This window comes from Alligator sinensis, unplaced genomic scaffold (genome assembly GCF_000455745.1).
Source record: "Alligator sinensis unplaced genomic scaffold, ASM45574v1 scaffold69_1, whole genome shotgun sequence".
In the NCBI taxonomy this organism is placed as follows: Eukaryota; Metazoa; Chordata; order Crocodylia; family Alligatoridae; genus Alligator; species Alligator sinensis.
In genome coordinates, this window is record NW_005842443.1 from 771098 (window position 1) to 786187 (window position 15090).

At 41.3% G+C, this 15090-nt stretch overlaps 1 protein-coding gene across 5 annotated transcripts in view; it reads left to right on the forward strand.

Annotated features, from left to right (window-relative positions):
- Positions 1-15090, forward strand: part of DYRK1A (dual specificity tyrosine phosphorylation regulated kinase 1A) — a 127706-nt gene that overhangs the window by 40862 nt on the left and 71754 nt on the right. For all 5 annotated transcript variants that reach the window (XM_025212067.1, XM_014523090.1, XM_025212063.1 and 2 more), the window contains one exon: positions 5116-5191. Coding sequence is in view for 4 of the 5 variants with exons in the window: in XM_014523090.1 (XP_014378576.1) it covers positions 5182-5191 (10 nt within the window). In the remaining variant the exon portion in view is untranslated. The remainder of the gene's footprint in view (positions 1-5115; positions 5192-15090) is intronic.

Genomic DNA, 15090 nt, shown 5'->3' on the forward strand with positions numbered 1-15090 from the left:
GCAGCAGGGGGGCATGCAGTCTGACCCCTGTCCTTTGCCCCTCTGTGACTTTCTCTTCCTGACCCCCACTTGCCTCCCCCCACCTGTCCTCACCATATCCCCCCTCCCTCCAACCCTTCCCTACTGCTTACTCTGAGCCACATATCATCTTCTAGTCCAGGGCATAGAGCATGTGGTGGCCCCAGACCTGGCCAGACAGCAGTGGAGATGACAGCTTTGACCTTGGAGCAATCAGCTGTGGTGGCCTTGGCCCCAGATCAGGGCTGGGGTTGGAGCTGGAGCTGCAGCAGCAGCTTTCCTGCCATTGCACAGTTTCCCCTGCACTCTTCCTTCCCTCTTGCTCTGTCCAGCCTTCCCCATGGTTGGCACACAGGATGGTTTAGATCCATAGATTGTAAGACCAAAAGGGACCTTGGAAGATCATCCTGTCCAGCTCCCTGCACCAAGCAGGAAAGGTTACTGGGGGTCAGGTAACGCCAGCAAGGTGACTGTCTAGTCTCCTTTGGAAAATTTCCAGGGTAGGTGATCTCACTACCTCTGGAGGGAGCTTATTCCGCAGTCTGGACACCCTGACTGTGAAGAATTTTTTCCTAATGTTGAGCCTGAATCATTCTTCCAGGAGTTTGTGGCCATTACTTTAGTTTTTACCTTGGGTACCCTAGTGAACGGGTGCTCACCAAGCCCTTGATGTACTCCCCTAGTGTAGCAGTAAGCTACTACAGGGTCCCCCCCTCAGCCGCCTTTTCTTCAGGCTGAAGAATCCCAGATCCCTCAGCCATTCTTCATATGGCTTGGCTTGCCATGTAAGACTCTGATCATACAGGTGGCTCTTCTTTGGACTCTGTCAAGCTTGTCCATGTCCTTGTTAAAGTGTGGTGCCCAGAACTGGACTTAGTACTCTAATAGCCATCTCACCAGTGCTGAGTAGAGCGGAAGAATCCTTGGTTTTGCTGAAGGTACATAGGTTGATGCATACCAGAGTAGTATTTGCCCTACTGGCTACAGCATTGCGCTGCCGGCTTATATTCATATTGTGGTCTATTACTACCCCCAGGTCCCTTTCGTTTGTGGTGCTAGTCAGTTTGGTGCCGCCAAACCTAGAGGTGTGTTGAGGGTTGCTCATCCTAAGGTAGAGTACTTTACAATTCTCAATATTGAACTTCATCAGGTTCTGATCTGCCCAATTTGCTAGCCTGTCTAAGTCCGCCTGTATTTGTAGTTTATCTTCAAGCGTGACCACGCTCCCCCATTACTTGGTGTCATCCACAAACTTGGCTAGTGAGCTCTTCACCCTCACATCCAAATCATTAATAAAGATGTTGAAAAGTACTGGACTAAGCACCGACCTCTGTGAAATACCACTGCCCCCTTCTCGCCGGGATGAGACAGATCCATTCACTACGACTCTCTGGGTCCTGTCCTGCAGCTGATTTCTTACCCGCCTGACTGTCTTGGAGTTAAGCCCACAATCCTCCAATTTTCTCGTGAGGACATCATGGAGTACTAGATCAAAGACCTTTTGGAAGTCAAGGTATACAATGTCAACCTGCTGTCTCATGTCCAGTTGGTGAATTACCTGGTCATAGAAGGAGATGAGGTTGGTAAGGCAAGACCTGCCTGCGACGAAGCCATGCTGACTGTCATTCAGAATCTTACCTTTTGTAAGCTTATTGCAGATAGATTCCTTGGTGAACTTTTCTAGGATTTTCCCTAGGATGGAAGTTAGGCTGATTGCCTATAGCTACCCGGGTCCTCCCTCCTGCCCTTCTTGTGAATGGGCACCCCTTCCAGTCCTCAGGGATTTCTCTAGAATGCCACGAGTTGTGGTAGAGTTTCGCCAAGGGTTCTGAAATGAGTTTGGCCAGCTGCTTCAGCACTCGGATGAAGTTCATTTGGTCCTACTTGTGTATGTCTATTTTTTTTAATTGGTCATACACCAATTCTCTGGCAATAGTAGGGAGGCGATTATTCTTGTCATGCTCATCCTCTACTCTACCTGGCATTGTTTTCCCCTTGCCCCGGTGAAAGACTGAGGCAGAGTAGTCATTCAGGAGTTCAGCATTCTTCTGGGTGCTGGTAACCAGCTCTCCTGAGTTGCTGAGCAATAGCCTCACACTCTCATTTGTTTTTTACACATCTTTCCTGTGCCATCTCCCTCTGCACTCAGGGCATCAGCCACCTTGTCTTTGGCTGGTACTCGAATCTAAGATGAGGCTTTTCTTTCCCAGTGCTCAGTGGGGATGACACTTTGTTCTTGGATTTGAGTGAACCTGATAGTCTTATAACTTTTTAGTGTGTAGTTACTCTTAGCAGTGTTAAGGAGGCAAAAAATATGCTTGACTATGATGTGTGATGTGGCTGCTTGCTTACATCCACACATTTCATAAAAATTGATTTCCTGTTCTTAGGAGTTTTCTTTTACTATTTCTAAATCTTTATTATCTGTAGATCATTCTACTGAAATCTCTCTGGATTGTCCTGGAATTTAAACCTGCGTATGGGATACCCTTCTAGTTTGACATCTTCTGTATTTTCTCTAGAGAACCTATAAAGTGCAATGTAGCATAAGATAGGGAAGTTTGTGTTGGAGTTCAGCATTTCAGCAAAACGTCCTGTAGTAGTCAATAAGCAACAGCAAGCATAAGTATGTGTTTGTGGATAATTGCTTCATAATTGCTTCACCATTGGGAAAGAACCAGTCAGGATAAGAATAAGAACGTTAGATTCTTAGTCCCAGTGTTTGCTAGATCAGTGTTTTTCAACCTGTGGTCTGTGGACCCCCGGGGTCCGCAGTCTATGACTCAGGAGTTTATGAAAGTTGTCTGTGATCAATCAAAAATATGTGAATAGCCACACTTACAATTCAAAGGGGTATGCACCTCCATTAAATTTTTTTAGGGGTCTGCAAATGTAAAAAGTTTGAAAAACACTCTGCTGGACCATGCTCTGTAATATTGGTGTCATACTTTTTCAGAACATGATGACCATTGCTCAATATTGCATCATATTTTAGCTTCATTTAATTCACCTAGGTATCTTGCTAACTTTTATACAAGTGTTTATACAGGGCAGGTTTCTTCACTGAATTGTCAAAATCACCAGTATATTTTAATTTAGACATATGGCCAGTTTCCTATACAATGCATGGGGGAGAAGTGAGTGTCTCAACAGGATTTATAACAGACAGTATGGCAGGACATGGGTGGGTGGGGGAGTAGAAATGCACTTAATCTAGCTAAAACATAATACTGCAGAGGTTTGAAATACCACTTCGTGAGGACTAGATTAGGATTCATAGCCTGCAACCCTCTCCTAGAGTGATTTACCTATATTGACCCTTTTGGAAACAGATGTCTTTTGTTCTTATTTTTTAAAAGGCATGTAGTGGTAGCAATATTCATGTTTTTATGATTGCCTAATGATTAGTGCTTGCCAAGGAAGTGGGGGAATAGGGTCCAGTGCTTTCCTTACCATTAGAAAGTATGATCCCATAACTCCCCATTCTATGGAGAGCGGTCTAACAGATAGATTGAAGTGTAAAACTTCACCTCTTCTGGTGAAGGTGTGTTACTGTTTAGAAGATGGTGTCATAGAGCACGATAGAGGGTATATGACTTAGTTAGCCCACTGATTGGGGTTTCCATCTGGGAGAGAGGAGTCTAGGCAGGACTGCTTGCTCTAACGACTGTTTCGGATTTTATCTAATTACTGATTTATATAGAAGCCAGTTGATATCTGTATTTCATATTAAAAGTAGGTGTTCTTTCCTATGTTCTGGAATGAAAGTAGTCACGGTGATTGCATTTTGTGCTGAACTTGCTTCTGCTGTGGCTTGGGCATCCTCAGAGTGTGCCTAGTGGATTAAATTTGTTAAGGTACTTGGCTACAGAGGTGTCTAGTTAGTGGATTCTTAGCAGCCTTATGCATGAGATTAGGTGCTGAACTGCACCTGTTCTGGGTATGTACCACAGCAAATTGCCAAGTGTTTAAGGAGCTTCCTGGCAAATATTTAGGCATGTAAAAGTTTTGGGTTGGGGGTTTGAAGAGTATACTCATAAATTTGGGCACCCAAGTTAAATAGGTTAAGTTTGGGAAAACAAATAGTTATTAATGTTTGTAGTTTGTATTTCAGGAATGGTTTGATTAGTGATCTAGTTTCTCCCAAGGGATGCAGAGTAGAATAGAGAAACTTGCATCCCCAAATGTGAATAATGGAAAATACAGATTTTGCAAAACAATTAAACAACCAATTAGTTAACTAAGAAGAATTGTTCCCTAAAATACAGAGTTCTTACTAAGTATCTTCATATTCTATTTCAGTTGTATAGTATTTAGAATTTTACTTTGAAGTATATTTGAAGCATGAAGCCATTTTGTTTGTTTTGTTTTCTTTTTTATTTTATTTTTAAAAATATGTCCAGTGTTTTTTCTTTATAGCTGCTTCTTGCCGTTTTTTATTATTGCTAGACCTTTATCTTGAACAACTCACCTTTTCTTTCTGCTTGATTTTGTAATGAAGCTATTTTTCTAGTTTTGGGAAAATATTAATATTTGGGAGTGAAAGAACTAAATTCAACATCATGCAAAATGAAGCAAAAGATGTACTGCATCAGAAGTCTGTTTTCATTCATGTGTGTTTCTATGTCTGTTCTTTTATCAGGATTGCTTAAAATCATACTCAGCATTATTTGTTTTATAATATTGTAGGTATCTACAGCACAATATCCAAAGATATTTAAGATCTTTTCAAGCTGGGTATATATTGGTATCTTTGTTTTGGGGACCTGAGATATGAATTAGCTAAAGGGTAATTTTTAAAAATTGGCACTGACAGACTTGCACACAGACTCAAACAATTTGTGATTGATGATTGTGAACAGAAAACAGGTCTTTGGACTTCTGGGTGTATCCTGGAACAATTGAACAATTCTGCTTCCTATTAAAAAGTTCCATCTCTTTTCTAGTTATGTGTATATTGATAGTATTTACAGCCCAATGCCACACAAAAGTGTGGTTCCTTCCCTAAAGATAGGAAGTCATATTTTAAAATTCTCAAGATAGTGATATATTGTGTTCTTGACTCTTGTTTTAATATATTCTTTTTCATTTTTACAGTGTGGTTTGCTGCTGGACTCTTCCCCCTCCACCCCCACACGATGATATGAAACTTGAAAGAAGACGATGCATACAGGTGATCTTAGTTTTGAAAATACATATAGGAAGAAAGATCTATATAGATGTGTTCCTTCTACTGTGTTCGCATTTGTTTATCTTAACCTCAAAAACTGCATCATTCAAACCATCATAAATGTTACAGAACAGTAGGAAACATTGAAGCCATTTGGATTTTTGAAGCTTCAGGAAGGATGCTGTGAAATTGTGTAGCAGGAAAACAGTTTTCCTGAGTGTAAATAGATTCTTTTCTAGTTGTCTCTCACAAGATGGTCCAGGCAGTCAAAGTGCTGAAAGAGGATAGTGCTCTGAGTTCCCCTTTGTTATTTAAACCTTCCTTTTATTATATTTCCAATTACAAATTTTCTGGTAAGTGTTATCTGGTTACTAGTATATAATTTAAAGTTTTAAAATACTGCATTTTTTTTTATTTAAACAATTACTGGTTTGATTGAAACTGATTTAATCAAGGAAACAGTCAACAGTACTTCAACCTTATCTCACATTAATAGATTTAAGCATTGTATGGGTTTTGTAAAAGGTGATGATCTAACAGTGACTTTTTGTAATACCTAAACATTCTTTAAGTTAATGCTTTTCTAAAAGAGTACTTGGACATACCAAAATGAGCATGATTGCTTCTATTGATTAAGAGCAGGTTATTTCCAAATATACTTGTAAATTGTTGTCTTGGGAGTATGGCTAATAAATTGCCATAAAGAGCGATGGTAGTCAACAGATCTTCAGTAGACTTGAAGCTCTATAAAATAGTAATTGTAGAGTACATAGTTGAATGTCTTGTTTCTGCAAAGGTTTATAATCTATTGCTCATATCTCCAGGTTTATAAATGTGAAAAATACAAAACAAGGTGGGTCTTTATTATTTGTTTGTTCCGCTTTAAAACCCATCCATGCTTAATTAAGACAAAAAGGATAGTTGGGTTTATGCATGCATGCAGATGATTTCCTGATTGACAATTCTTGGTTCCATCAGTCATTCATGCATAAACAGCTTTACAGGGTGTATTTACATGGAAGAAGTTGGATTAACTCCAAGATGCTGTAAATTCATATATTTTTCTCTCAAAATCAAGCCCTTTCATTTGATTTAAATATCTGAAAAGTTGCATGGTGATGGTTAAAGTAACGTTTGAGCTAAATGGCTGTAAATGTTGTTATAAATTGTTCATCTAAAGGTGATATTCATTCACTTTTAAAATATCTTTGTAGTATATTATTTAACATCTCTACATTAGCTCTATTAATGTACCCTAAAATTACTGGATGTCTGTGGAACAGGCAGCTGATCTGGTTGCAGACTAAGATTATTCATTGTTGATTTGTTAATTGATCTGATTGTTAACATTCAAAATATGAAATGGAGTTAAATATTGAGAGAAAAAAGTTTTAAAGCTTTTAAAAGTACTCACCCTACAACTTAAAAGGGTTGAGTTTGATGCCAAGTAGTGCCTTAAAATGTAAGATGCTGTTGAGGGGATGAGAACAATGTTGGTTGATTTGTTTTACTTTGAAGTCAATTTATGCTCAACTATTTCTAGTTTTTGGTCAAGGCTTTTGATCATTACCATCAAATTTATGGTTTATAAAATTAAACTTTTATCCAAGCTTTCAAAATCAGAAAGTTCTCATTTTACAACCATATCTACCAAAGCCCAAACTCTTGGTTTTTGGGAGAGGTTATAGATCGTAGAGTTCAGGATTTTGAGGCATCATGAAATAGGAATATAGAGAATAATATAAATTTCCAATAAGAAAGGTAACTTGAGAGAAAAGGTTTGTATTTTGGGATTGATAATTATAACACACCATATGAATGCCATGCATTGAAGAATACCCCTTTTTAACTTTCTGTAAACCTAGCATACACTGTAATGAATCTGCTGAGCAGTGATATGTCAACAAAGGCTGTGATTTAATCTGTTGATAGTACATCTGCTGATGCCTGTCTCAAGTTTGAAGTGGAGGGTGAGAGCTCAGCCAGGAATAGGAAGATTTTGTGGCAGTTGAGGACATTTGGAAAGCTGAAGGGATAGCATCAAAGGCAGCAGTTCCTGATGGCTTTTCACAGTGATTGAGCTGGGGTTTTTAGAAATGCTGGTGCATTAGATGTATTTTGGTTTAAGTTTTATAGTGCAATAAACAAAGTGCACTACAATTTATAATAGGCCACAGTAACCTGTGGCCTTTAGGTCCTATCTGTCCCAAGGAACCGTGACTTCAACAGTGGGGGCCTATGCCTGTGCTACGTCATGCTGTGGTTGGGCAGCAGGAGAGCTCCGCCCAGGCCACTCCACGGCTGGGCAGTAAAGAGAAGCAGTGGAAGATGGCTGGGTCCTGTTGCTGGCCCATGTCAGACATGAGCTTGATCATTCTGGGCCCCTGCTTGAAAATGTTGCTGACTCCTGATCTTTAAAGTAGGAGAAGTGTAGTGGTGCACACTGAATAATCTAGAGGAGTTGAATAGTAAGCAGGTTTTTCCTTCTGTAAAGCCCACAACAGTAGATTCGTAACAGGAAAGGAGATATTTTTAAGCTACATTTTTATGTGAAGTTGAATCTTTGTAAAACAAGATTGGCAGGTCACTTTATTCTGTGAATTGCTTGATTCTTTCTAACACTCAGAGTTATGGATTTGTCAGTTAGTATGGCCTTGTTTAGCCAATTAAAAAGAATCCTTTGGAAAACTAATAAGGGATATGGATTTAGTTTTTAGAATATACAGTTAATTTTCCTGTGTATATTAAGCTTGAAAGCAATTCTTTTCAATATTTTTTTTGAGGGAGGAACATTGGGACTGCATCATTCTGCTGCTGTTAGTACTGTGGTATCTCTCAGATCAGGGACTTATGCCCGGTAGAATACAAACTCAAAGTGGGCGTGCCTACCCATGTGCTGTAATGCACAGTAGATTATTTTACCGAGCATTAAAGTGTCATGTAAAAAACCATGACATTACTCTAATGGACAGTAAAATAGTCTACTGCACATTTAACGTCACTAAAAAACCATGCAAATGCGCTACTGTGCACTTGCGCAGTGTACTGCATATTAATTAATACCTCACATTGGAGATACTAAGCTTAATGCGCTTTAGAAAAGGTGCATTAATGTATGCATAGACACGCCCAGTAAGAGTGGAGTTCCTACCTGAAAGTCTGTAGTCTAAATCAGGGGTGGCCAACCTGCAGGTCCGGAGCCACATGTGGCTCTTCAGAAGTTAATATGTGTCTCCTTGAATCTTTGAACGAGCACACGGTAACCAGCTTTGGAAGCTGGTCGCTGTGTGCTTGTGCAAAGATTCAAGGAGATGCATATTAACTTCTGAAGATCTGCATGTGGCCCTGGACAACAGACTTACTAGCTGGACGCTGCTCTCCATGCTGCCAGGCTACGTATCAGAATCAGATAGGTTTCGGACGATATGGCTCTCTAAAAGTCCGCCATCAGTATTGGCCCCGAAATTTTCTATTGGTGCACCCCTACTCTCAAACATCTTTTCTGTGAAGGGGAAAGCGTGCCTTCAGTTTTGTTGCAGAGGTGACAGAGATTCCGGCTTTTTATAGAGGCATTTTTTGTAGTCTGTTCACACGTGCCTTTCTTTTACAATTCTGCTACTGAAACTTGTTGCTTTTGGTTCTCATGCCTCCATTTTTTGCTTTCAAATTCAGATTCCATTAGCCTGGTGGCCTTGCTAGTGGCACGCTGCTTAATTTTGAATTTGACTGTTTCCAGTGAAATTGAAGACACCATTATGGAGAAATTAATGTGGAAAAAGTTTTATTAAAATATCTAGTTATGCTTCTTTTTCATTGTTTTCTATCTTGCACTCTGTTGAGATGCCAACTTCAGTATCTTACTGGATATTACTATTTTTAAGGGGCAGTTGTGCTTTCATAACCACACATGGCATTTCATTATTTGTGTATCTTGTTTGTGAATCAACACTGTCTTGGAACATGGATCTAGAGACTGAAGCATGTAAGGAATTATTTGAACTCAAAACCTATCTGCCATCTAATCATGATGATAGTGTTAGTGGCTGTCATATCACCCAAAATTGTCTGTGTGACCTAGTCTTTATTCTTTATGGTGTCACAGGATGTTTACTTTTCCTGAAATGTTTTCCTGACTTGCACCTGGCCCATTCTTCTGTACAGGCGTGTTTTTCTCCCTAACTTGTAACCAGGTTCTTAATGGGGAGATTCATAATTTAGATGTTAAAAGTTTTGAAGTCAGGCTTTGTAAACATAAGATGAGGGTCATCTATCTACTGTATTAAGTAAATGATCCTGTGGGGAACCCAGCTGCTGTGATTAATGAATGCATTAGACTGGTGAAATCATAGATTTCATAGACACTAGGGCTGGAAGGGACCTCGATAGACCATCGAATCCAGCCCCCTGCTGAAGGGCAGGAAGTCAGCTGGGTTCATAGGATCCCAGCAAGATAAGCATCCAGTTTACTCTTGAAGGTGTTCAATGTAGGTGCTTGAACCACCTCTGATGGCAGGCTATTCCAGACCTTGGGGGCTCAGACAGTAAAGAAATTCTTCCTTATGTCCAGCCTGAAGCGGTCTTGCAGGAGTTTATAACCGTTTGACCTCGTCATCCCTTGGGGCGCTCTGGTGAACAAACGTTCCCCCAGATACTGATGGTCACCCCTGATAAACTTATAGGTGGCCATCAGATAACCCCAAGCCTACACTTTTCCAGGCTAAAGAGCCTCATAGCTCTCAGCCTGTCGTCGTAAGGTCTGTTTTCCTGACCTCTGATCATGCATGTGGCTCTTCTCTGGACTCTCTCAAGCTTCTCCACATCCTTTTTGAATTGCAGGGCCCAAAACTGGACGCAGTACTCCAGCTGCGGCCTCACCAAGGCCAAGTACAAGGGGAGAATGACGTCCCGGGATTTGCTTGAGGAGCATCTATAGATGCAAGCCAGAGTTTTGGTCGCTTTACTAGCCGCAGCATTGCATTGCAGGCTCATGTTCATCTTGTGGTCAGTGATGACCCTCAAGTCTCTTTCTTCCATAGTACTAGCCAGCGTAGCATTGCTGAGCCTATAAGGATGCTGCAGGTTTTTCTTCCCAAGGTAGAGAACCTTGCATTTTTCAGTGTTAAACACCATCAGGTTCTCATCCGTCCATTTGCTGAGCCTGTCCAGGTCAGCGTGGATTGCCCTCCTGTCTTCAGGTGTGGCTGCTTTGCCCCAAAGTTTGGTGTCATCAGCGAACTTGGCCAGTCCACTTCTGAGTCCAATGTCCACATCATTAATGAAGATGTTGAACAATATGGGTCCAAGGACAGAGTCTTGGGGGACCCCACTGGTCACAGGACACCATGACAATTGACTCCCGTCAGTTACCACCCTCTGGGTCCGACCACGGAGCCAATTTCCCAGCCAGCGGATCGTGGTGGACCCAAGGCCACAATTGGCTAGTTTCACCAAGAGGTGATCATGGAATACTAGATCGAAGACTTTTTTGAGGTCAAAATATATGACATCAATTTCTTCTCTCTTGTCCAGGTGATAGGTCGCCTGGTCATAGAAGGAAATGAGATTGATCAAGCAAGACCTACCCGCAACAAACACGTGCTGGCTATCCCTTAGGATGTTGGTGTTGGCCAGTCCATTACGGATGGCCTCTTTAAAAAACTTTTTCTAAGACCTTCCCCAGGATAGAGGTCAGGCTGGGCCTATAGTTTGCCAGATCCACTTTCCTCCCTTTCTTGAAGATAGGCACCACATTGGCTTTCTTCCAGTCTTCGGGCACTACACCAGAGCACCAGGAGTTTTCAAAGATCCGTGCCAGAGGCTGGGCTATGATATTTGCCAGCTCCTTGAGTACCCTGAGGCATAGATTGTCAGGGCCAGGTGACTTGAAGGTATCCAGCCTCTCCAGGTGTTCCTTCACGAGGTCAGCATTGATGGAGGGAAGGGAATCTCCCTCACCCAGACCTCCCTGTCCTGTAGCAGGCATGGGCGTCCCATGGGACTGATGAAAGACCGACGTAAAGTACCCATTTAATAGGTTGGCTTTTTCCTGGGCGTCAGTTCTCCCATCTGATTCAGCAGGGGTCCAAAGTTGCCCTTGCTTTTCCTCTAGCTCCCCACATATCTGAAAAAGGACTTTTTATTGTCCTTGATACTTGAAGCTAGTTAGAGTTCAGGTGCAGCCTTGGCTTTCCTGGTTTGCTCCCTGCAGGACTGGACCTGGCGAAGGTGATCAGCTTGTGGTCTCTGTCACCCAGCTTCCCATCAATCACTAGGTCGCCGATTAGGTCATCCCCAGTAGTCAGTACCAGGCCGAGCAGCACTTTACCTCTCGTTGGCCTGTAGACTTCTTGAGTCAGGTAGAGGTCATCCACACACGATAGGAAGCTTTGTGACCGCTCGGATTTTGCTGAGTGATCCTCCCACAAGATGTCTGGGTAATTGAAGTCACCCATGACAACCATGGTCCTGGAGCATGCAGCCTCAGCCAATACCTTGCTGAACTCCTGGTCAAGCTCTTGACTTTGGGTGGGAGGTCTGTAGTAGACACCCACCGTTGTGTCCCTTGTGCCGTGTTCCCCATGGATTTTAACCGAGAGGGTCTCCAGTTGTCCACCCTGGTCGCCAACATCAGCTTGCAGGGATGCGTAGCTTTCCTCAACATAGAAAGCTACACCCCCGCCCCTTTTATCTAAGCCAGTTTCTGAGAATAGTAGCCTGTGTTGCAGGTGCAGAAAAAATATTTTGTTCATTTGAACTAGTTCATTCAAATTGAGAAGTTGTGTGGAGTTGAAAAAGCAGGAAAAATTATCTTTTTTTTTTTTTCCACTCTGTATATGAAAACGAAGAGAGGATTAGAATCATTAATTAGAAGGACATTTTAGGTAATTTAGACTTTCATGTTTTGCTTATTCTATTCTAGGATAAATGGAAACATGTTGGCTATTCTGGGGATGCCCTTTTGCACAAGGATTTAGCTAACACGAATGTCAGCAAAAGTCCTGAGAAGTCTGTATGCATTTCACCTCTTAGCTGGTTGTTAAAGCTAGCTTACCTGCGTCTAACTAGATTTTTTCCACCCAATCTACCTTATTTCTTCAGAGGCTTGAGTAGACTAAACAGAAAATAACTGACATGGTTTTGAGCCTGAAGCTTCTTGCATGTCTTTGGTCCAGTTAATGAATTAGTGAGAGAATGCATATGGAATTAACGTCTGTATTCTAAAGGGGACTTGTATCACAGATGTAGATCCATAAAACTTACTGAAAATCAATAGTAAATTCCTCTTTCTACCTTTGGGATCATATCTTACATATGTTAGGTCAGCACTGATATACTGTTTTTTATTAATCATTTTTTTTTTTACCTGAAGGTAAAAACTCTTCATGGATGGGCGTTGTGATACAAGGAGGGCAAATTTCACATACCAAAATAGCTCAGAAGAGTGGTAGACCATCACCACATTTTCATTTAACTCCCATGCACTCTTACCATTATCAGCCTTCCTTAGTATCACCTTAGATCAGTGCTTCTCAACAAGTGTGCCAAGGCATCTTACTTCCAGAGAAAATAAACAAGATAAAATCAGGTTTCAGTGAGGAGATAAGTGCAGGCTCTTTCTGACCAGCTGCTCCTCCTCCTTTCATTCACTGATGTACAGGCCCTTCCCTGTCAGCTGCTCCTCTACCTTCCCAGTCTCTCTTCAAGCAGGTAAGCACTATAATAAATAAATTTGGTTTTGAAATGGGATGCCATTCAATTTACAAAAGTTCTGCAGGGGTGCCTGGAGTCTAAGAAGGTTGAGAACCACAACCTTAAATTAAGTCAAAATGAAATGATTGAAATATTTAATTTGTTAAAGAGTCTAAATATGTGCTCATGAAATCTCCTTACTTATCAAGGATCATTGTGAGTTTTTAAGAAGGATCATCATGAGTTTTTAAGCATTTTCTAGTAGCTATTTATGATGGTACCTCAGTGTATAGAGGAGTAAGACTCTGGTAAAGTAATATCTAATCACTTATATATTTTATGTGCAACTTACCTGAAATAGAAGTCACTCCCATAATACATGGATTAAATACATTGCTGCTGTCACCTTCAAAGGATATTGTACAAAGTTGAAGTCTGTAAGCAGAGACATGGTATCTTTGAAGTGATATGTGTATTGTTTACTGTTTCAAAATGTAGGTGATACTTTAAGAGATTAAAGACTTTTGATTGGATATTGAAGTGGTTCTGGCCAATAAAATACGTTGAAAATCAGGATATTCTTGTGCGTTTCAAAGTAGGCTAATTTTTGAGAATCTTTTTTGCATACTGTGTTTTGTGTTTTGTGGTCTCCAGTATGGGCTAATTGCTCCTGCTCTTTGATTTCAACATGGAATTGCCCAGTCAGCAACTGAATCAGCACCCCCCATGGAGAATTAGTCTCTCCAAGTTAAAATTTTCAAGCAAGCTGTTCCTGAAATCTGCAGCTGCTGATGCTTTAGTATGGGACAGAAGATATGTTCTGCTTGTGAGTGAGCATAATGTGCTTGTATGTGAGTCTTTTCTGTAGCTTTTGCTATTTTGACTGTTTGCTGCTGCCACCAAAAAGGAGAGGTCTACAAGTAATTTTCTTAGGGTAGGTAAAAGACAGCATGCTAAATGAGCCGCACACGGAGGTTAACCATAGGATTCTTCTGAGTAAAGGGTTCCTTATCATTCATCTTCTACCTGGTTAACTAACTACTAGTTAGTAAAAGCTGCTAAATTATCTGTCTTCTGCTAGACCTGTTCTGAAGACGAGTTCCTTTTTTCCTTCCTAACCAAAACTATATTGTCATAGAAGACACTTCCTGCACCCTGCAGAATCGACACCAGGCATGTTGTATTGCCTTCTCTTACCTTGCTGTGTCTTTTCTCAGGTACCAATAGAGCCAAAGGAATAATTTCCCACTTCTCTTCAAACTTAATTTGAGGCTGTATAAGCTTTTACTGATGTCCTACAATGCTGTAGGATTCAATAATCAATGCTGAATGATTCTTCCTTATCCTTTTTCCAACAACTTCTGTTTTTAAAAATGGCCTGTTGGAGGAAATAGAAGATGAATACAAGGGAACCATAAAAATGAAGGGTTCTGTACATTCCTTCTGAAAGTGGTAAGTGTTTCCCTTTCAAGGGAAGCACTTTTCTTCCTAAATCCATGAGATAATTTCCAACTTTAAGGCTTTCATACACTAATATTGTTGTCAGCAATCCCTCGATTTGAGGATGATCTTTACACCAGCTCACTGATAGGTGTTGAGCTGACTTAAGTCTTATCCTTGAGCCACAGATCTGTCCACAGAAGTTGCAAGTCCTTTTGCAGTGGAGAGAGTAGGCAGTAGGCTGGGACTTCTCTCCTATTTCTGCCTCTGCTTTCTCTTCTCTGTTTTGAGGGCAAGATGTTTTACCTAGCAGGGGCAACTTGCATCTTGCCTTCTCCTAGAGTCCTCATTGGCCTCAATTATCTCCACACAGGAGATGATTTTTTTCTCAGCAGCTGAAGTAATACTGCAAATATCTTTCTAGAGATACAGAGTTGAGTTTAAGACAATGTTTCTATACTAGTTTGTATATACTTCTGAGCTCTTGCAGCAGTCAGAGGAAACTATACAAGGACACACTGAAGACATACCTCAGGAAAACAGGTGGCAACATCAAGAGCTGAGGAGCCGTCTGCTAACCAATTCCAGTGGCGCCAAAACCTCAGCTAATCCGCTTGTTGCCGCTGACCTGGCGACGTGTCCCCTGCCTGTGTGGCAGCAGTGAGGGGTACAACCTTGCTCTTCAGCCCCTGCTGCAGCCACGGGGGCAGGGGACGCATTGCCAGGGCAGCATGGAGCTTGCAGAAGTGTACGCAGTGGCAGGGAGTCGTGGG